The following is a 22,512-nucleotide window of genomic DNA, read 5'->3' as shown; positions in this document are numbered from 1 at the left end:
TTTTTCCACCCTCCCTAGAGCTCCCTGTTGAACCCTTTTCAATGCAGCGAGCCTGGGAGCGACCATCTTTTTTTAATTACAAATTCCATGCAGAGAAGTCAGGCATCACCATCTGAACTTCTGTCCTCTCAAAAATCAAACCAAGCAAAGCAAACCAAAACCGGCAAAAAACCCCCCTCCCTTTATTAGCATTGCCCAGAGAGGTGGTGGATGCCCCATCCCTGGAGACACCCCAGGACAAGCTGCACAGGGCTCTGAGCAACCTGAAGATGTTCACGCTCATGATCTGGGTTGCCAGAAAGCAGAAACTCTGTATCTTGAGGGATGTATGCAGCTCAGTTTGACAGCTATCAGTCCACTTTGCTCAGGTCTATTAAACTACATCTGTTTTAGAATAATTTGATTCTAATTCCTCCCTCATTGGGGGCTGGACTAGATGAGCTTTAAAGGTCCCTTCCAACCCGAACTGTTAGTGATTTAGTGTCCCTCTGTTGGCACTAAACCTGCCTACAGCCAGCACGTCGCAGGAGCCATCTGCACTTGCCTGGACTCTTACTTGGAGGCTCCCCCAGCTCTCACCGGTTAACTCTGCACCTGCGCTGGGTTTCGGCTCCCTGGGGAGCTCTGGCTGGCAGGGAGCAGCCCCGGTGCTGTGGGCCCGTTCCCGGCCGCCTTTCTGCCCCGTTGGCGGCCTCGGAGTCACTGCTGTGTCAGACACCGGCCTGGCCGCGGACTGGGGCGAAGGCCCAGGCCTGGCGGGGACACGGCAGGTACCGCCCGAGCACTCCTGCTCCCCAGGGTCAGCCTGGGAAAGCTTTATATACATATTACGTATCATAATTATGCCTTTGTGGCTTATGGCTGGAGGTAACGAAAGGCCGTTGCACAATGGGACGAGTGCAATGAAAGGCCGCATGCGCTCCCCAAGGAGCGGCACCGGGGTTCCCTCACGCCGCACTGCGCAGATACCGAGGGCTCAGAAGCGTTTCGCCCAGCGGGGGAGTCGCTGACGGGGTGAGCGGCCCCGGCGGGACCGACCCGCATGGACGCAGCGCAGCGCGGGCGGCCCGGCCGCCATTGCGCATGCGCCGCCGCGCGTCATTTCCGGGCGGCTGCGGTAGTTCCGGGGCGCCGCTGCCTGGAGACGGCGCAGCTGCGCGGGAGCGTCCGGTACGGCGGGGCCGGGCCCGGCGGGGCTGGGGGTCGTGGGGCGGCGGTGCTGGAGCTGAGGGGCTGTGGGGGTGTGTGAGAGAGAACGCTGCAGCTGAGGGGGTGTGTGAGAGAGTGGGGGGGCGGGCCGAGGGAGTGCGGAGGTAACGTTGGAGCTGAGGGGCTGTGAGGGGTGTGTGAGCGATAATGCTGCAGCTGAGGGGCTGTGGAGGCCTCCTCGCCCCCGTGCCCACCCCAGCGATGGCAGCAGGGCGCAGGGACTGCCCTCGGGCAGACACGTCCGCCATCAGGGCTGGGGCCTCCAAATCCTTGGCCCCAGCCCTGGGGAAGCCGGGGAGGGAGCTGGTGTTGGTGCCAGTTCCTCTGCAGGAGCCTGCCTGTGCGTGTCCTGCACAGCCCAGGCTGTGTGGAGATGGAGCATGGCCCAGTGAGTGATCCTGGCGCCCTGGGACCTTCCCTGAGGGGCCTGGGGAAGGTGTGGTAGAAGTGAGCAGTTGAGATGCAAGAGGGAAGCTGTTTTTCTGGGACAGGTATTATTCTGACAAGCGATTTCTGTGTGACACCTCGGAGTGATACAGTGTGCTGAGTGACCCTGAATAGGAGTAGCTCAGGAAAAAAAGGTGTATTTTTCCCTTCCAAGTCAAGCTGCGGGAAGTATGCCAGACCTGTAACTTTGTAATTTTTCAGTCACATCTGTCCACTTGCTAGTGGATTTGGAAATTCAGCAATATTGGCAGTATACTCTAAACTAGCTCAAGCCTATCTTAATACCCATGCAGTGCTGGCATAAGAGTAACTTTCTCACTTGCTCATCCAGTCTGTGAACTGCAGCCATTCCTTATATTCCAGAATGCAGCTTCTCCTGAATTGCTCAAAATGTTCATGTGGGCAGACATGCTGATCAATGCACGTATTTGCCAGAGAAGTTAATGAAAACTCCTGGCTGTCTGTGCTCAGCTAGGAGAATTTCTCAGAAGAGGTTGTAACTTGACCGAATGTGAGAATCCTGCCAAACTGGTATGTGTTTATCTTGCTTTAGTTTCCAATTGGACATAGGAAGTAAATGTTAAGCAAATTAAATTCTGTATTTTGTGATGAAGCTGTGTAATTATTATTTTTTTTTAAGTTGATTAGGTTTCATTGAAGGTTGGCAAGTTCTACCTGCTATATAGGATAAAGAGATCAAAGAAGCCTGCACTTTCTAATGTTAGGAAGAGAATTAAATTGTTTGAACTGTGCTCCTGGCTGTAGTGTCGGTTCTTGCAAGGGCTGTCTCATCAGCAGGGGAGTGGAGGGATATGGAACATAATAAATATGTAAATAATAAATATGCTTGTTACTTTGTGGGATTGTTTGTCATGTGTAGCGCTTGGTTTTTGACAGATTCCTGCTACATTATGTCAGGAGACAGCGACTGCACCAGGACAAGTCCATCAGCGGGGTCTCCATCAGACAATGAGTTCTTGCCAGAGCGGCCAAAGTATGTTTGCTCGCTCTCTCCTGATCTCATTACCAAAGCCCGGGAAGAGCTCCAAGAGAAACCTGAATGGAGGCTCCGTGACGTGCAGGCACTCCGAGATATGGTGTGCAAAGACTATCCCTCCCTGGGCACCTGCCTGGACGATGCTTTTTTGCTAAGATTCCTCAGAGCCAGGAAATTTGATTACGATCGAGCGCTTCAGCTTCTTGTGAACTACCACACTTGCAGGAGGAGCTGGCCTGAGGTCTTTGATAACTTGAAGCCATCTGCAATAAAGCCCGTCCTAGAGTCTGGTTTTGTCACCGTGCTGCCTCATATGGACCCAGAGGGACGCCACATTGTCTGCATCCGTCCAGGTACTGACATGCACGAATGTCTTTGTTCTCCATCTTCGAGGTGTGTGTGGGCCAAAAATCTGTTTCCTGCTCTCCTGTGAACAGTGGTTACTTACACAGAATATGTGGGTTGTCTTTGAAATTTGAAAAGCTAACTTGTGAAGGGACAGGCTTATCGTTAGTCAACATTATACCAGTTCCTTTTCCTGTGTCAGCAATAACTGCAGTTATGTCCAAATGAAAATGCAGCAAGGCGGGTTGATGAAATATTAGGTGACTCAAGAAAAATTAACGTGTAATAAATCAAATTGTAAGAGGGCTGCTGGCCCTTGGTTAGAAGCTTGTAGTTTGCTTGGGCAATAAGTGGAGAGAGGAGCCTGTGGCTTTGACTCCCGTGTAAACAATCAGAGCCTTCCATGTGCTTTTGGTGCTGCCAGACTTGCTGTAAATTTATCTTCATTCATCCTCCTCTTTTCCATTTACCTGCTTTCTTTCTGAGCTGAAACTGCTTCTAATAAGCTGTGCTGGGTGGAGAACGGGGTTCTTAAAACCATTGCCTTTGCTCCTTGAAGTAGACATGAGTTGTCATTTATCTCTTGCTTAAGAAAGGCTGCTCTGAACTAGGTAGGATGGTAGCTGTTAAAGACTAACTTTTGAGTAGCAAAAACCAGAAAATCAGTTTTTGGAATGTGTATTGTTAGCTTATATTTACTCTCCGACTTACCATCCATGTCTTGTAACCTCAGACAGATGGACACCCAGTAATTATCCGATTACTGAGAACATTCGTGCCATATACTTAACGTTAGAAAAACTCATTCAGTCCGAAGAGACCCAGGTGAATGGAATTGTAATCCTGGCAGACTACAAAGGAGTCAGCTTATCTAAGGCGTCTCATTTTGGTCCTTTTGTAGCCAAAAAAGTGATTGGAATTCTTCAGGTAAGACCTGAACTGGTGGGAAAATAAGCTTGTGCATTGTAAATGACTGCTTCTGTGTCTAGAGTTCTTGACTATGTCATCAGAAACTTCAGCATTTTGGCTTTTACTCGCAGAGTTAAAACATATCTCTGCCCAGCCAGTTTCTCAGACCCTTGCCAACTTAACTTTGCTTGCCCTTTTTTGACTTTTGCATCCTTAACACTAATTTTGCATTAGAAATGCAAACTTTGAGTTGGAACAGAAAAGAGTAGTTCTGATAGCTAGTGACAAGGAAGAGAGAGAACAGTGAATTACAGTTAGAGGGAAGACATTGTTTTGCCTGAATGCTGAGGAATAGCTCATTATTTAAATGGTTCCTGTCAGCCAAGATGGAGCCAACCACTGGGCAAGTGCAAGTTCAAGTACTGCTGCAAAAATTTCCCAGAGAGGACTTTTGAATGGGTGTGATTTGAGGAGGATTTCCATCCCCTCCCTGAAGGAAGAAAGGCCTCTTCAGCATAGGAGGCAGCAAAAGAGAGAGTAATAAAAAGGATCTCCAACTAGTTGTTTGGAAGGAAAATGACGGAGAGCAAGTTGGAGCAAGGGTGTCAGCACAAGTGGAATTGTATGAAGTAGGAAGGTGAGAGGAGTGAGGAGTAGCCTGGCCAAGGTGGCGGGAAGGTCTGATGATTTTAGTTGATGTTCTACCATTCTCTCTGGAGGAGAGGAAGGCTGCTCTTGGCTGGGTTCATTCCCTCCTTACCTACATTCTGGCCTGAGCTGGTTACGTTGTTTGTATCTGTGTGGGGATAAGGAAGTATAGGGGGAATCAGGGAAGTTTATGGAGATGAGACTAATGAGTTTACTAATGCCCCTACAAGAACTCACTCCTTTAAATTATGATCTAAATATGTGTCACTTAACTGTCTGAGCCTATATTTAATTTGCACAACTAAAGTGATGGATGCCCTCCTGCTATTAGTGGAAACAATTCATGAAACAAAAGCTGAACTTGGTGAAGTACATAAAGGTATGGGTGGTATATAAATGTGTTGCATCAGACATGCTAAGCTGCATCTCTTGTACAGGTGAGCTAATTCACTGACCCTCGTAAGGAGAGAAATACTCCTGCGGTGCACGTTGTCTGCTTTGCACTCCAAGCATTGACTGCTTTATATATGTAGAGCTGGTCATAAGGGAAAGAAACTTCACTGTGGCACATGAGACCTTAATTCCTGATAATGAGCTTTTGATTTGGAAAAATGTTTCTGCAAATAAATTTATCAAGCAGAAATCCCATAACTGTTGTTTTAAACTGTCTTGTACAGGAGACACTGCATGTTCTATTGGTAGCAGAGCCTGTTTGTCTTTTGGAGTTAGCATGACAGAGTAGTTGGAATGGCTGAAAAAAAAGTTATATTTCTTCCGTGTATAAAATCATATTTTAGACTATCTCAGGCACCAAGTCTTGTAGTTGGAAACACCATTAGAACCAACCTGCTCTGGCTCTGAGCATGGTACACTCCTCAGAAGTAGAGTCATTGCTTTGTGACTGCATCCTTGTCAAGGTTGAGAATACCTGACAGACAGTGATTACCTAAGTGTCTTTGTCAGGGGGGATGAAGAACAACATAAGAAATGAAGATTTACTGACAGCAATATACTTCTCTATATTTTTATGCCCACGGATCTCATCCTAAGACTATTCCCTATTACGAAGTGTGTTTCTGTTGCCATATTGGTTTATATTGGTACCTCAGATGGAAGCTAGGAGCCAGTGGATTGTGCTGGAAGTCAGTCTCAGGAGATTTTAAAAAGAGGAAGATGGCAAATGTTTTTTAAATTGCATTATAAAAATCTTCTTTACCCTTCAGGATGGATTTCCCATTCGAATAAAAGCCGTTAACATAATAAATGAGCCTCGTATATTCAAAGGCATTTTTGCAATCATCAAGCCTTTTCTGAAGGAAAAGATAGCAAATCGGGTAAGAATTTGTGTCGTTTTAACATTAATGCTAATGTTTGTAAGTTCCTTGCTTGGCCACTGCAAGTGAAAGCTGTTGAAAAACCTCACAGCTAAAAAAATGTTGGTGCCAGTTACTTGATCTAACTGGTCTTTTCTGCTTTAATTTTTAAAAACATGCATGTTCAGAAGATTCTTCATGAGAGAGCAGCTTTGAGGAATTTAATATTGGTGTAACATTATGGATCTTTAGTACATATGCTATGTATTCAGGACATTAATTCCATTCCTGGGGTGAGATTATTTTGGCAAGTAACACTTTGTTTATGAGGTGGTGTCACAGGAAATCTGTGCTGCCCCTTTCTTGCTCTTCTCCCTTATGCACGTGTCCTGCAGGCCATGAGTATTCTCGCCATCGGACTGGATGTAGTTGCAAGGGACGATGCTTTTTTCCACAAGGATAAGTACCTCTAGTCCCATAAACGGACTTGGGGACGAGCTGAATTTGGAACCTCAGCACAGACTAGTGAATGTCAGGTCTCTCTTGCTGGGGATTTAAGCTGTGCTAGCCTTGGATTGTCTCAAAAACCTCTCTCACTAATGGTTCTAGCTGCACCTGCCCAATGTTGTACACTGCCACTTGTCCATACAGACATAACTTCTAAAATCTGCTCTTTAAGCTTACTAGCTATTTCAGTAATTTGCTGTAAAGTGTTTTATATACACTATTAAAGCTACCTTTTGCTTTCTTCTTTAGTTTTTTCTTCATGGCTGTGATCTGAATTCCCTTCATCAAAACATTCCTCCAGTGATCCTTCCCGAAGAGTATGGTGGTACTTCAGGGAAGCTGGACATCTCTGCATGGAACGAGCTGCTGCTGGCTTCCGAAGAGGACTTTCTGCACGATTTCTCCCAGCTGGTTTTCCCGTGTGACAGCTCTCCCCATGACATGCTAGTGAGTGGGGATGCTGAGGAAAAGCAATGTGATGATTCTCTGCGAGGCATGAAACCGCAGCTCTATTACTGTTATTAACAAAGTGGTAAAGGGAAGTTTCCCAGCACAGTTACGTTCTGTTCTGATGGGTGATGTTGTGAACTCTGCCTTACTCCTAAACCTGCAGTTTAGGAACAGACCGCTGAGGCACTTTACACTGTAGAACCAAAGGAAGCTGAAGGGGCACAATAGGGGCAGGGCAGAGTTCGGAGAGGATAAAGAGTACAAGTTGTGTACAATACTTGAGGCTCATGAACCTCTGCGTGAGTGATGTAAACTGGCCTTTCTAATGATAAAGAAAAATATATTGCAGGATAGTAAATTGATAGTTTCTTATCCTCTCTCTGCCCAGGTGAAAAGTGGCAGTGATGTTTTGCTAGATTTGTGACTATCCATTCCCTTCCCCTTCGCAAAACACCAGTAATCCAAGAAAAGAAAATTGCTCTTGAACCCTGAAAAATGTAGTTCTGTCAGTGAAGGTTGCTTAAAAATGTAGAAGTCTAACTTGGCAGTTGGTTCAGATTGTAAGTTGGCATTTCTGGAATATCTCAACAAATATTTGTTTCAAATTAATACAGAGCAAAAGTTCCTTGTCCATGAATACCAGTACGGAGATAATCTCTGAAACTTCCTCACAGTAGGAAGAACTGGATTAACTGCTGGATTAACTACTACAACATTTATGCCAATGCTTATTATAACCAGATGCAATCTTCATTTTCAGAAAACAGGAAGTTTTTCAGATCAAGTACTACAGCTGTTAATTAAACAGCTTCAAATAATGAGGTTCAGGACCAAATAAGAAAAAGCTATGTCAGCCACCTTCCCACATTATCAGCTGTTCTTTTCTTCAGCTGGTTGTGATGAGGAATTGGGTAAGTAACTCATATACAGAATGTGTAAGGAGGCTTTGTAGCAGTTGGCATATGATGTATAGAAGGCAATACTTTATGTACGACAGCAAGGTGCTGCTTCAGCTTGTTACTTTGGGCAGAATTTGCATTTAAGTCTGTGAAACAAAATGCAGACAGGCTATTTGAAAGCACATTCTTAAATTTTCTGGTATTGTAGCATTTTGTTCACTGTGCTTGTTGGCTCTTTTGTGAAATGTTACAATTTTGGTTTCAACTTTGTTGACCTCTTTTGTCTTTGGTTGTCATGTTCCTGTATGAAGTTAGTCTTTAACCATCTCTGTAATATTTACCTGTAGCTTGTATGCCTGTGCTTTTAGGTCTTTGTCTAGAGACAGAACTAAAACTCAGATGTCAAATCAGGGTAAGATCCCTATGTCTAAATAAGCTGTTCCCATTCCCCAAGTTCCATCTGTTTAGTGGTCTTGAATTAGAACTTATCTCTCAGCACACTCTTTGCACATGTTTTTCTGCACTGTAATACTGTGGAGATGGGAAACCTCACTTGGACCAGGAAAGCACACCCATTTCAAGGCGAAATATTTCACGCTGGTGAAAAGGGACATCCCTTCTAATTGGAGACTTTTCTCTCAAGCACTTTCTCTGGATTAAATCTTTATTTAGTGCCAAGTGTGATTATAGCTACCAGTTAATGTTTCTGCGAATATAAAACTAAAGCATCTTGAGGATTTCAGACATTCATTTTTCAAAGTGCCAAACTGTGTTTTGAATGTCTGTCTCCCTCTCAGTTCCCCCACAGCATGATTGCACTGCCAAAAAGAGACTCCTCTTCCACTGCGATGGCTTTGTGATCTGGCAGCAGACCTCATCCTGGAACAGGGGCTAGCAAATGCCATACCCGTCATCCAAGCATTATAAAAGGAGACTGGGTTTTGAAAAGGGGTAAACCACAAAGCTTTTTTTCTGGGGGTAGTTCAGAATTCGTGGGAGCAAGGAACTCATCGCTTGATCTGATGTAAAGGTGGGAAGACATGAATTTTCCTCATTGAAGGCATCTGATTTTTTCCTACCTTTGTAAGTCAATTCTTACTCCTCTTTGACAGCTCTGACCTTTAGTGCAGGAAAAAAAGTAAAAGCAACTATTGCTTTCATCTACTTAAAGTAAGGTAAAAGAGCATTGCTAGCCACTTCTCCTCATTTCTGACCAGAATGTGCTGCATGTTTTGCAGAGATTAATTCAGTTCTTTGTGCCACCTGGCAAGACAGTAGCACACAGCACCAGGACTTAGAAAGGTAAGTGGCTGCTCACACTGTTTAACTGCCAGAACATAGCAAATGGCATTTATGTTGTTTTAGTGCCTCTTAATTACAGCCACAATATACAATAAAAAAAAAAAAAAGCAGGATGGACCATTTTTCCTGGAGGTGAAGGCACGACTGGTATTTGATACTCTTTCCTTAATTGTGCTTCAGGGTTTGAAGTGGTGGTATTTTGACAGTTAACCTCTAAGACCAGCTACTTTGATCCCCTTATGTAAGTACTTACTAGAGAGGGAGGTCAAACATTCAAAATTCAGTTTAGTGTCCTTCAATAAAAACCCAAAACTGAGTGGTGTTGAGCGGAAGGCTGAGGAACCTCTACAGAAACCAAACCCTTTTACAGGCTTTTATATTCTCTTGCATGCCTTAAATAGTAGGCAGACTAGATCCATTTTTCCCCCTTTTTTCTCCTCTGCTCGCAGAGAAACTAAGAATAAAATATATGATTTAAACATAATAGATAAGGCTATGTTATCAGTGCTGAAAATATACTGCCTTATGCCTCCAGAACTTCTTTTTCTTAAAGCTGACTGCTGGGCAGTTGATATCAGGATGCTTGGACTAAACCAGGCTTACCTTTGTCAAGCATCTGTTACCTCTAATTTGCTCTTTCTTGGCTTTAGCACTTGGACAGAGTTGCAACTTTATTGAGCCGTATCTCTAACCCTTTTTAGGTTTGTAACCAGTGCTTGGCTTGTCCTATAGAAAGCACAGCTGTTACTTGGGCCTGACTACTGAGCTGAGAATGCTCTTTGAGTTTTTAGCACTTACTAGCAAAGAAATCAGTTTGTTCCCAGTCTTTCTCATGTCAGCATTTAGAAAATAAACATTTAAGTATAGAATCTCCTTATCTGCAAGTTAAGAGAGGGTTTGGTTTTATGTGGTTTTTTGTTGTTGTTTTGTTTTTGTTTTTCACATCACTAAAACTGATCTGTGCTTTTCTCCACTTGATTTAACTTTGTTTCCAGAGGTTCTATGCCTTGCCATACCTGCCAAATCCAGCACATAACAAGGAAAGATATTTTTAACTGCATTGGGCTGCTATAGCTTTTGGCATTAAGTGGGACTAAAGGGTAGCCACGTACTGTACAAAAAGAGTACTTGAATTTATACTCTTGCAAATTGGTGTTACAAACCCTGAGGTATTTTCAGGAACTGGGTGATGTATTTTCTTTTTGTTAAATCTTGTTTTGGCATGAGTTAATCATAGTGTTATTCAAACCAATAATTTTGCCTTCTGTTGTATGTGGGCCTAGAGGTGTTGGGTTGTTAAGTGTACATCTTATTTTGACAAAATTTATTTTTATATTGCATTTTATAAAATGGAGTGGTCAAAATGTGTAATTTTATGATGCATGACTGGGTGATTAAACACATTGTAACAGCTGCTAATTTGATATTTAAAGTGTTTGTCTTGTGCCATCTTGGGGTATTTTATTCTGAAAGGCAACAGCGACATATTCTTACTTCCACACTAAGCACGCAGTTGCAACTATGTAATTGCTGCAGCATTAACATTAGAAAAAGCTTTCTGCTGCAGAACTAAATTTGACTTGAACAACTGTACCTGAGCAACTTCAAGGAATAGGATTTGACATCCAGAGAATCATAGGGAAGATGCTGTTTGTTTGAAAAGAAATATGAATTACTGTCTGCTGCATGGAGAAAACATCTAGTCACATCCAATGGGACACTGCAGCAGCTAATCAGCATTTTAATCATTGCATTTTGCACTGGAGAATAGCTGCTGCTTCTTAACACTTCAACAGAGCTCGGACAGTTCCAGTAGTTAATCTGCTTTATTCAAACAAGTTTACAGTGCAAATGCCTTAGTGCCAATAATAATCACTTCATGTACATTATTTTTGTAAGCATACTAGACAAGTGAAATCAATTAACTCTTATTTTTCCACCATAATCATAAAGTTGTTTAAGCTAGTCATACACTTACCACTCAATATTTGGCAAACACACTAAAAAAGAAGTTACCATAGAAGTTGCCTCTTAGAAAAGGCAAATTTGTTCTTAAAAGGAGTTAGAGTTTATCACTTTTTCAACCTCAAAGTTCTGTTCTTTTGGTGAGGAATAACAGGAGTTTTGCCACAACATAGGAAGGTAAGTATAAATGTAAATAAACTTTTGCTTTAATTAAACTTTTGCAGTGGAATGTAGAAATCAAGCAACATGGCTTACACTCCCAGGAACTGAAGCATTAGCATACTAGTGCATTATGCTGAATATAATTGTTCTTTAAAATATATTACTTCATATTTAGCTAAATGTTACTTCTATTCAATAGAAAGGTTGTGGCTACTGGACAGAACAGATTTTTTTCTTTTGTGCTTTGACAGCATGGCTGTAGTGAATTTTAAAAATGCAGTAACAAGATAACCATGACTGAAGGTTAAAATAGAAAGATAACTGATAATAATTTTGATCCTGCATCAAGCATTATGCAATACGTAACTTTCTATCTCCCTGCACGTTAATATTAACATAAGAAACAGTAATGTAGAGAGTGGAACTATAGCAATACATGAACATTTTGGCTTTTAGCAAAAAGTTCCCCACTTTGTAAGCTCTGAGAGGGGCAGCACTTTAAGTGAAGTCCCTATTGGTAAGGACAAGGGGAGCCACTAAGGTCCAGAGATAGAGGAGGAGACAAACCCAGCTGGAAGTTATCTTCACCCACACGGCTGGCCACTTACTGGTCATGGTTTTAAAATCTGCATCAGGGCTAAAAAGTAAAGAAGTCAATTAATAGATGTAGAAGGCACCTTCCACTATTCCTTGCTACCTCTCCTATCAGTCTGAAGGTAGGACAATCATTTGGGACACTCCACACAAAAGCCTTTGCAGGAGCACAGTGAGACAATCAACCAGCAAATTCCTGGCTTGATATGGTGATGTGCTACTGTTAAAGGAAACCTTTTGAAGAGCTGTGCAATACACTCCTCACAGCTGCTGCTCTGTATTTGCCTATTTATACAATCTGGCAGTCCTGGGGAAAGCAGTTCAAAGCTGTAGCACCAGAGGATATGTCAAAGTGCCCCTACCAGACCTAAGAAAGCTTGTCTCTGTTTAAGTGGTACACAGCTGTCCCTGCACATCTTTCTCGGGGTGATGAACCAGTAATGTTAGTCTGGCCTCTGACAAATGTCGCAGGAGGCCACCTTCAGCCAGTGTCATGTGTGTCCTTCCTGCTGATTGCCCATCTGAAGGACAGGAACCACACTTTCTGCCCTTGCAGCTGTGAAGCAGCTCCCTAGGACTACAGCTGCCAATTTTTCCCTTTTTACATCTTAATTCAGCCACACAAAATTGAGAAGGCACAACTCTAATGCAACTGGCAGGAACAGCCCATAAGGCAGAAGCCTCTTGCCCACCTAGAAACACTGTCTGGCACATACAATCCATCGCTTTCTGTCTTGCTCTTACCTGTACCAGTTGGTGAGTGTCATCATGATGTAAAGAGAGGCAAGAAAGAGCATGAAGTGAAAGAAGGTGTAGCTGTACTGAACACCATCCTTCTCATTATCCGTGACCCGGCGCACTTCTCCTTCCTCTGCAGCTGCACTGCCTGTCCCCACAGTCTCCTCCAGAATGGCACTGTCACTCCCAGACAGTGTCAGCTTGTTCACCTGGCTGTTACTTGAAGAGCGGATGCTGCAGGGTAACCCAAAGATAGATGGGGTTAAAAACTCCCTTTTCAGTGAGCTATGTTTGCTAATAAAGCAAGTGACAGACCACAATGGATGTCTGGCACTAGCAAATAATGGTTTTTAAATCCATCTGGAAACACAAGGAAGCTTGTCAAAGAAATCTGTTTTCATCTGAGCTTTTGTTAACCTAGTTAAACAGTGCCCCTTGCCCAAGTCTCATAACTCATTTTGGTTTTTTATCTGAATTGGGCTAATAAAGCCTGTCCTCATCCACAAAACAATGCAGTTTTAGCACCCGTATTTGGCTTGGGCCTGAGGCTGCAGCTGGCCATGAATAAATGCAGATACATTTTTCACTAGACCCAGATTCAAACAAAAAAGGCAGACAAATCCCAACTGATAGCAGTGCAGATCTTACCTGGAATACAAAAGGCAAAGGACGAAGATAACCAGTCCAACAATGCTCTGGGCATCCCACCACTGTAGGGACTTGGGCGGAGCTGGAGTAGCAGGTACAACAGTGGTATTTGCTGGAGCAAGTGTGGGTGTAGCGATCTGGGTAATGATGTTCAGCAAACTTGGGTTACAGCTTCGTTCTGAAAGGGATTTCGAGGCAGACGAGAGATGAGCTTTGACAGAATTTAGCTAAGAAAAGATGACAGAAAAGCCTGCAATTCGTTCCCTTTAACTGCCGATCTCCTGATTCCCCAGAAACAGCAATGGCACAGAATATTTTTCCTTCCCGTGAGCTAGGCAATGGTATAATAAATAAATAAAATCAGAATGCCTTGATACTGTTTTCTTTCCCCTCACAAATACCCAAGATTAGTTCTGGAAAGGGGAAACATGATGGTTTCAGTAAAGTCGGCTTTCTTGCCTCACTGAATTTAATCTACACAGCTCAGCGATCTGTAATAACCGAGAGCCCCATCAGCAGCTTCTGCTTTCACACCAAAAGATGTCACTCCAGACAGGCAGTTGCTTACCAGGCTCATTGGACATGGCTGACCAGGTGAGGTACATGGTGTAGAGTGTGATCACTGAGGACTGGAGGAGACCGGAGCGACTCTGATGTTCCTGTTCAAAGACAGAAAAGCAAGCCAAGGTCAAAAGGGCAAGCTTTTCCTACAGTTGGGTAGTTTTACCCTACTGCCACAGATTCAACAATTCTTAGCATGAAAAACTCTGCTTTTCAGAAATGCACTGGGCTTTGTTCTATGTTTTAAAAAAAAACCAATAAAAAACCCAAAAAAAACCCCCAGAAGAAACTCCTTAAAGCAATACAATTTATGCAGTGGGCAACTCAAACGTGGAAGGAATAAGCAAACCCAATCCAGTTTTTCTGTGCCCAAGACTAAGTTATGGATTCTTAGGTTCTTACTGAGTTAATCCCAACTTGCTTACACAGTCTTGTAGAGATGAATCTAGCACGTGATTTATTTGAGCCTTACCAGTTCAGAATCAAGTAACATGCAAGCTTCCTCTCATATTAAACACAAGTACCCATAATTTCAAAGCCCTGGTATTAAGCCAAAAAATTCCCAGCTTATTTTGCTTTGCCCTAATGAGTTTCTTTTTTCTGTCAGAACCTTCACCCCTAAAACCATGCCAGCAGTGGCCTACATAGAAACAAAGTCCAAAACAATGCTAGCAAAAAAAAGTCTGTCTTCAGGAAATATGTCACTACACAGTGCACTGGTTTCAGAGCAAGATTTTTTTTTTTTTTTTTTATGTTCCTAGCTAGCATAGCTATGATAGCCAAATTTTAAAGTTCTTATGTCTTACTGAGTTAGTACTACATCCTTCTTACTTCCCTGCTTTGTATGTCAGAAAACAATAGCAGATAAAAACAATACCTGAACTTTTGGAAGGACAGAAACGATGGAGACAGCAATGCACAGGAGCATATTAATGGTTATGAAGAACTTGTTCTCAGTGCAGCCATCAGGCTTCGTGTAGAAAACATAGAAGAGCACAACGAAAACCAGTGACAAGGAATAGAACAAGCTTGTACAGGACAGCAGAGCTGAAGGGGAAAAAAATTAACTGTTACAATATGCAGACAGTTTAACAGCACATCTAAGGTGATTTAATGACCAGCTACCACTGTAAAGAGACAGTCTCTCCTCCTCACTTGGGAGTCTGGTTCAGAAAGCTAGACTAGCAGAATGCATTTGTATCAGGTCTGACTAAATTTCTGCTTTGGCTCGTTCAGTAGCATAGCTCAGAGGAAAGCCAATGCTGCCATCAGGGGAATACGACCTGCCTTTCAGCGTCAGTTTAATTGGTTTAATTGACGTCAGGCCAGAGTGTCAAAATATGATTGCTTATTCCAAACTTCTCATGGGCTATTTACAAGCCCCAAGTTCCTCCTTCTATGCTAGAGGCCACCTATTTTCATTTCCATCCTGCTACGTTCTTTATAAGAAGCTACAAAATGCTGTTGTGGCATTCATAGCTATGAGCAAACAACCACAACAATTAGCACTCTGTAATTGAGCGGTCAGCGTGGGAGCACGCACTGAGGAGCGCTGTGTTGTACTGCGGCCACTGTCAGCGACACAGCTGACTTCTGAGGACCTCAGACGGGGAGGGTGACAAAGCAGAGTTTGAGCTGAAGAGATCCAGGCTGCCAGCTCTGCACTCGCACTGTAAACTAGCCAAGTGCTGTTTATTATGACTGTCAGATCTGCTAATCGCAAACTGAGAGTATTTTGCATTTTATTTAATGAGAAAAAGGCCACCCTGCAGCTATTAATTCCAAATGTTTACAGGAGTGACTCAAGCAGACTGTGGAGTGTAATTCTGGGCACGTTTGCAAACTAGTAAGTGATATTCTGCAGATCACTGGCCAGCAGAAACAAATGCTTTAGAGGTTAAGATTCCTACCTGCGTACCAACATTTAGAATTTCCTTCCTCCATTCTGTCAACCCAGCTCTCATTCCAGGAGTGAGCAAAGTCCACAAGAAGCACCAACTGGATAAGAATGAAGCAGAAGGCTCCACAAACACCAATAGCAAACCAAGCTAGAAAAGGGAGCAAGAAAAACAGGGTTAGCTTTCATCATGTGCATGCTACCCCAGTTAAAAAAAAAAAAGCTCCTAATTATACTGCAGACAAATAATGAAAGAATCTGACACTATATTTATAAATCCAGATGCTGTTAATAATTTTGGCACCTGTGCTGCAGAAGCATGCAAGGATTCCAGCTATTTCAAGGGCACAGCCTATGCTAGTCGAGCTGAGCATGGGAACATTTAGCCCAACATGTTTTCAGAATGAATGCAAGACCTAACACAAGACACCTTTGCATACATAAGTACCATCATGTCACATTTCTCTGAGGATCAACAACCCTGTCAAGTTCCCTGTGATGTGGCCAGACAGTAAAGGTTTCTTGCATGGATTTTTCAGAGACTCAAGAGAAGTATTCAGCACTTCTCAGTGTTCTGAGCTGCCTCTAAACAGTGGCAGAAGACTCAGCCCAGTAGTGACCGTGTCACAAAGTGCTAGATTATTAATACACAACACTTCTGCGCTTCTGGCTTATTGCCATAACTTCAGTTGGTCACCAAAATACTGAATGAACCCCGATACTCTAAAGAAGCAGGACAGAATCTGTGTCTTCTACAAGATAACTTCCCCCACCAACTGCAGCCTAGTAAGTCTGTAAAAAGGTTTGAGTTTATTAAACAGAATTCCACACTGACATATTAACTGTACCTCTTGTGAAAGGCCCTTCAGGAATGTAAAACGCTCCAACCATGATGGCCACAATGGCAGCTATTTTGAAGAACCAGAACCTTTAAAAGAAGATATGGGTTGAAAATATTGGTCTTGCTCTGCACACAACAGTCACGTTTTACATCTGCAAGCAGCTTTCTGTACATAGAAGAGTGTCTAACAGAAATTTAAAGAAAAACACAGTTGTATTCAGTGGGATTACAGATCAAGATGTTCACCAAATCGAGGGGAGAGGCTGAAGCAACAGTCAGTACATTGGAGACACAGATTGACAGAAACCTCAAAGTTCAACAAAGGCAAGAGCGTTGCACCTGGGCCAGAGAAACCCCCTGCAGCAGGACAGACTGGGGCTGACTGGCTGGAAGGGTTTGCTGGAAGAGTTACTCCTGCTCCAGGTAACAGAACATGAGTCAGCAGCAGGGAGGCTGGCTCCATGCTGTTCAGCTTGGAGAAGGGAAAGGGAGATCTAATTGCTGTCTTCAGCTGCCTAAAGGAAAGATGTAAAGATGACAAAAATAGACTTTTCTGGCAGGTGCACAGGGGAAGGACAAGAGGCAACATATGCAAGTTGCAAAAAGAGCAACTACAATTAGATGTTGCAAAAATTTGCACAGGTTGCCCATAGGGATCAAAGCATCCCCATCCTGTGGGACATTCAAAACTCAAACAGACAAAATGCCAAATAACCTGCTTCACTTGGGTCCTGCTCTGACCAGGGGGCTGGACCAGGTGATCTCCAAAGGTCCCATTCCAATTAAATGACTCTATGATAACGCGGTCATGTAGCCCATAACTAACCCAGTTATATCAGTGAATCAGAAACCAGTTTCTGCTGGATTACCAGGTCAGACTGGCCTAGGGAAAGACTCAGTGAGTGCCAAAGCCAGCACAAGGAAGGGGATATAAACTACCTGAAGTCTGGTGTCTCTGAGGGGTGCCCAGAGCATCGCCCCTCTGGTTACCCAACCTCAGAGCACTGGCAGTGACATCTGGCTTCCCATTTCCACTACACTGATGTGTTAAATAGGAAGCTTTTTAGGAGACTAAAGTGTCATTCTGCGTTCAGTTCAAAATAAACTCAAGGCTGCCAATGTATGCATAAACAATTTGCCACTGTGTTCAGCAAAGAATCTTGAGAGGAGAAGGGAAACAAGCTGGAAGGGCAGACAGCTGGCTCACGCACATACCCGTTGTGCACTGAGGCTCTTGGATCGTTACTTGTTTTCACTTCTATCATGAGCAGAGAGAGGAGAAAGAAGAACACTGCCATGGCAAAGCTGATTCGATAGACAGCTCTGTATCCAACAAACACATCGCAGCTGACAAAGCCATTCAGATGGGGTATATGGGTATGAAGCCCCTCATCACAAAATCCGGGTATCTGAGTAAAGACACATTTAGTTATTAATTTACTTCTGTATTTGCAATTACATTCTTAGGCACTGTAACAGTGAAGACTCTCAGTCAGCCGCCTTCTGTGAGATCCGATAACAAAAGACCTTGTGCTCAGCCAGCCCACACAGACCTTATTACCATCTTTCTTTCCCCATGTCATCACTAAAAGCATCCAGGAAGATTAAGATACCAAAGCAGCAGGCCTCTGATAATGACTGGCAATCTCCATGTCTGCTCCAGTTTTGGAGATCAGGCATGTACTTAAAAACACGTATTTGGTGAATTTGCTATTTGGGCTGGAAGCTGCTCAGTACATGCAACCTCTTAACTCGGGGGACAAAGCACATTTGGGCATTTGTGTCTCTCACATGATCTACCCCCAGTAAAGAGAATCAACAGTCACTGGCACAAGTAACGGTCTTGCAGACAGTCAGAAAGAGATTTTCCCTTCCGTACCTTTTTCAGCTGCTCTTCCATCCCTGGTGCCAGCATGATGCAGGCGAGAACAGTGCTGAGGAGGAGGAGGAAGGCGTAGACGAGACGGGTCACTGTTGAGTTCTTGCTGTTGGGACAACATCGGCACAGTAAACACGAGGCACCGCTGCACAGACAGGGAATCTGAAGGACAAACAGACACGGTCAGGGCATTGCCCTCGGCACCGAGAGAACCCGGACCCCGCTCCGCGACACTCCCGGCCGCACCACGCGGATAAACCGTTTAACCAGCATTTCTGACACGGCGTTTGAAAACACCCGCAGATTATCTCTCCTATCGGCCTGGGCTCTGCGCCCGCAGCCACCGCCCGGCCTGTTCGCGGCCCTTCCCCGCTCGGGGGGCAGGAGCACGATCGCCGCAGCCCGGCGCCCGCTCTGCCGGCGGGTGAGGCCGCTGGCGGGGCCGCGCTGCCGCCCACCGCCCGCGGGGGGGAAGCCGAGGGGTGACGGGCCCCGGGCTCGAGGCGGACCCCGGTGGGGGCACCGCTCCGGGCCGGGCCCGCTCCCCAGGGCTCGGGGGGGTCGGTGTGGCCGTCCCGCCCGCACTCACCCAGCTGGCCAGCGAGCAGACCCCCAGAGCCGCCCCCATGGCGCCGCCGAGCCCCCGCCGGCCGCTTCCTGCTTCCGCCCCACCCCGCGGCGTCAGGCGGCCGCCGTCCAGCGCCGGCGCCGTTCATTGGCTGTCCCCCGCCAGGCTGGCGCGCCCTGAGGCCGCTGTCCACCAATGAGAATGCAGAATGGAGCGGCGCGCAAGCAGGCGGCTGGCAGGGCCGGCGAAGGGCAGGGGAGGGCGAACTGTTGTTTACGAACACTTCTTCCGCCTTCTCCGGCGCGAGGCGCTCCTAAGAGGGAACGCTGATTGGTCCGAACAGTCAGTGAGTGGGCGGTTCCTCCGGCGGGACAGCCAATGATCGACGCTGATGTGCAGCCATTCAATACCTCCCTCCCCCTGAGGCCGCTGGGGGCGCTCGGCGGTGCGTTTGGCATGCGGCGGTTGCCATGGCAGCAGCGCGGGCGGCGGGGCGGGGCTGTCACCGGGGCTGTCACCAGGGCACCCCCGGGGCACCCCCGGGACACCCCCGGGCCGCCGCTGCCCCGGGCGGGATTCGGGGCCGACCGCACAGACCTTCCCCGCCCCTGGGCGCCCGCAGCCCGCACGGCGCCCCGTCGCGCCCTGTGTCCCGTCCGCACGGGCGGGACTGACCCCGCGGGTGCCAGGCGGGACGAGGCGTCACCGGGCGCGGTGACTCGCGTCACGTCCGTGCGAAGGTTGTGCTGAGGCTGTGTGAGCTACACCTGCGTCACCGCTGACCTCACCGGAGAGACGGCGACAACCGGCGTGCCGCCTGCCGCCTCATGTACGGCCCTGTGTGGGTCCCCAGGCTGGGGACAGCGCTGTCACCTCACAGCATCACAGACTGGCTGGGGTTGGAAGGGACCTCTGGAGATCATCCCACCTGCTGGAGCAGGGTTGCCAGAGCAGATCACACAGGTCGGTCCAGGCAGGTTTGAATGTCTCCAGAGGAGGAGACTCCACAGCCTCTCTGGGCAGCCTGGTCCAGGCTCCGGCACCTCACAGCAAAGAAGTTTCTCCTTGTGTTCAGATGGAACCTCCTGTGTGTCAGTCTGTGCCCGTTGCCCCTCCTGTCGTTGGGCACCGCTGAAGAGAGTCTGGCCCATCCTCTTGACACCCACCCTGGAGATATTGATCAGCATAAATAAGACCCCCTGCCCGAGCCCGGGGTCTGCTCAGCATCTCAGAGCTGTTTGACTGGGGCGGAAAGTCTGTGGTTCGTTCGCATTCTTGTCCCATCATGGTATAGACACAAGCGCTAGTGCCGCGGAACTCACGTCATGTTTCTGCCCCTTTTCTCCTGCTTTGCTGAGCACCAAACGGTGTCCATGAGTCATGGCCCGTGGAGTGTCCTAACGGGGCTCTGGGTGGAAGGGGAGAGCCCAGGAGGCGTCCAGAGGTGGGGATTCTCAAGGAGACACTTGTGCATCAGTTCACACTTGGCTCAGTCGGTATTTTGAAGGTGCATGGCTGTAGAAACCGGATATGTGCTCCTGTAAAATGGAAGAAGAGGGAAAGGAACCATGTGAAAAGAGACATTGTTCTGCTGCTGCCCAGAGCGCAGGGGCCTCTCCGGTTTTGGATTACCAGCCGACTGCGCGACTCACAGTTTGGAGGAGCTGGAAACAGCTGAGTGACTACGCGCCTTGTCACTCCAGTCTGGGAGAAAATGAAATGGACGAGAGGTGGCTGTGAGGATATAACAGTGAGATTGTGACAGAAGTTTACACAGAAGTTTAGGAAAGCAGTTTGAAACTATTTAATTGCCATTAGTGTTGCAAAATAGCAGAGGGCAGGGTCGGAACTGACCAGTTTGGGTTACAGGATATATTCTGGCTATAGCAATTCCAGCTATTGCACATCGCTTTCCACTATGTCAGACCCTTCTTTCCTTCAAACAATCCCCTCCAAAAAAATCTGCTTCCATCACAGAAAGGGATAAATAATCAGAATGGCAGCTTTTTTGCCATCTGAAATTGCCAAGAAATGACAAAAAGCATCCAGTAAACCAGCCACTTATTTTCCACGGCAGATTTAACATTCAGAATGTGTGAACATGCTGTGAACACTATCTCTTGGAATCAGCTTCATTCATGAAGACATACAGGCTTCTTTCAGAAAAAGATCACACCATAAATTATTAAAACTCTGCTTGCTTCAGATAATATGTGAGCCTTTGTTATTAACTTGTTTTTGTTACCCTTTTTGATGCACCACTTGGATCTGTAAGAAGGCTTTTGCCACATCCCTGCTGCTTCACTGTTCACATGAATGTATGCAGAATAAAGACAATCCAAAATTCTGTGTTCCTTTCCCAGTAATCCTAGGTAAATCATTTCATAGGTATATTACTAATACAGTGATGAATCTCAGCTAAATCCTGAGTCTGAGATGTTTTCTTCACAGGAAAATTATGAGACTGGTAGTTTTGTTAAGTACTGTGGGATCCTCCAAGACAAAGAATACAGATAAAAAGCTTTTTCCTTCCACTGTCCACGTAACAAGAGATTTCCAAGTGCTCATTTACTCCCCAACATCAGCCTCCTCTGATTCTGCATAACATCACCTCAAACCACACATGTTTAACAGGAGATAAGGATGAAGTCAGCACAGTGACTGTCAGCTCTGGGAATGCGACAGGATATGGCAAGAGGTTATCCTAGTTTGTACAAAAATACCCTGCTCTGGCGTGGTAATCAGTTCTGACAGCAGAACGAAATGGTGCATCCCCTGCGTATCTATACGTTACACCACATACATATCTATATCTTAGTCGCAATGCCTAGAATAAAAACCTTGCAATTAGGTAATGTTTAAAGGAAATGTGTCAGATATTGTCATTTGAAAGTAGTTCTCTGCAGTTCTTTGTGCAACTGAGCTCATTACAAAAATGTCACTCAAGCTTGTGTGTTAGCGCTATTCTTGTTAATCTCAAGAGTCTCCCTGTCATGATAACAAAAATCCAGAACTTTTCCTGATGTTCCCTGGGGTAACTGAGGCTCCCTGCTCTGCACGGGCTGTATTTTTGCAGGTGAGAGATCCCATGTATAGGTTATAATTGAATAATCCTTTGACCATCCAGAATCTTTCAGTCAGGTGGAGAGAACTGCAAATTGGACTGACTGGGTCAAGCCAACTGTAAAAATTTAAAAAATCATACACAGTCTGTGTTTCTGCAGTGGTGTTGCCTTGACCCATATACAGGTCTAAACACCTTGTAGTGCTCTGGCCTGTATAAACTGCCAAATTTTGAGGTATTTGCATCAGCTTTCTAATATAAGCCTCCTAATTACTGGACTTGTGTAAAGTGCTTGGCTTTAAATAGTATTTATAACTGTGCTTTGATTAGATCTCCAGAGCATAAAGAATTACAGAGTTTTCTTTAGGGACAACTGCTTTTCCAGCTGTTTAGTTCAGGCTTTGGCTTGAGCTCTGTTCCACTACCCAGATTTTAAACTGTGCTTTGAGAACAGGCGTCAAAGTCCTCCATCTGTGAGGAAGTTAGTCATTAAATAATGGGCAAAATACTGGTGGCTGAAACCACCAGTGGGTTTAATTAGTCTTTAAATGGTCAGAGTTAATAGTGTC

At 45.4% G+C, this 22,512-nt stretch overlaps 2 protein-coding genes across 4 annotated transcripts; one reads left to right on the top strand and one right to left on the bottom strand.

Moving 5' to 3' along the window:
* Positions 1 to 1,152: 1,152 nt before the first annotated feature.
* Positions 1,153 to 10,445, top strand: TTPAL (alpha tocopherol transfer protein like). Of its 3 annotated transcripts, XR_010607045.1 has the most exons (6): positions 2,101 to 2,187; positions 2,554 to 3,006; positions 3,732 to 3,925; positions 5,779 to 5,889; positions 6,625 to 7,736; positions 8,522 to 10,445. XR_010607045.1 is itself a non-coding variant. In XM_065645632.1 (5 exons), exons 2-5 carry the CDS (start codon positions 2,568 to 2,570, stop codon positions 6,898 to 6,900), a joined length of 1,020 nt encoding a protein of 339 aa, XP_065501704.1. In that variant the 5' UTR covers positions 1,153 to 1,170; positions 2,554 to 2,567; the 3' UTR covers positions 6,901 to 10,445. The 3 variants fall into 3 exon arrangements, 2 of the variants coding, with proteins under 2 accessions (XP_065501704.1, XP_065501703.1); XM_065645632.1 differs by lacking the exon at positions 2,101 to 2,187 and adding an exon at positions 1,153 to 1,170 and having other exon boundaries at positions 6,625 to 10,445; XM_065645631.1 differs by having other exon boundaries at positions 6,625 to 10,445.
* Positions 10,446 to 10,826: 381 nt separating this feature from the next.
* Positions 10,827 to 18,984, bottom strand: SERINC3 (serine incorporator 3). Its single transcript, XM_065645513.1, has 10 exons — positions 18,901 to 18,984; positions 18,312 to 18,473; positions 17,648 to 17,841; positions 16,440 to 16,519; positions 15,605 to 15,742; positions 14,572 to 14,741; positions 13,702 to 13,792; positions 13,134 to 13,311; positions 12,492 to 12,719; positions 10,827 to 11,790 (listed from the first exon to the last, which is right to left on the bottom strand). Exons 1-10 carry the CDS (start codon positions 18,937 to 18,939, stop codon positions 11,652 to 11,654), a joined length of 1,419 nt encoding a protein of 472 aa, XP_065501585.1. The 5' UTR covers positions 18,940 to 18,984; the 3' UTR covers positions 10,827 to 11,651.
* Between the last annotated feature and the right edge of the window lie 3,528 nt (positions 18,985 to 22,512).

The sequence above is a fragment of the Caloenas nicobarica genome, chromosome 15, assembly GCF_036013445.1.
Source record: "Caloenas nicobarica isolate bCalNic1 chromosome 15, bCalNic1.hap1, whole genome shotgun sequence".
NCBI classification, from domain to species: domain Eukaryota; kingdom Metazoa; phylum Chordata; class Aves; order Columbiformes; family Columbidae; genus Caloenas; species Caloenas nicobarica.
This window is presented reverse-complemented; position numbering and strand designations above follow the sequence as displayed.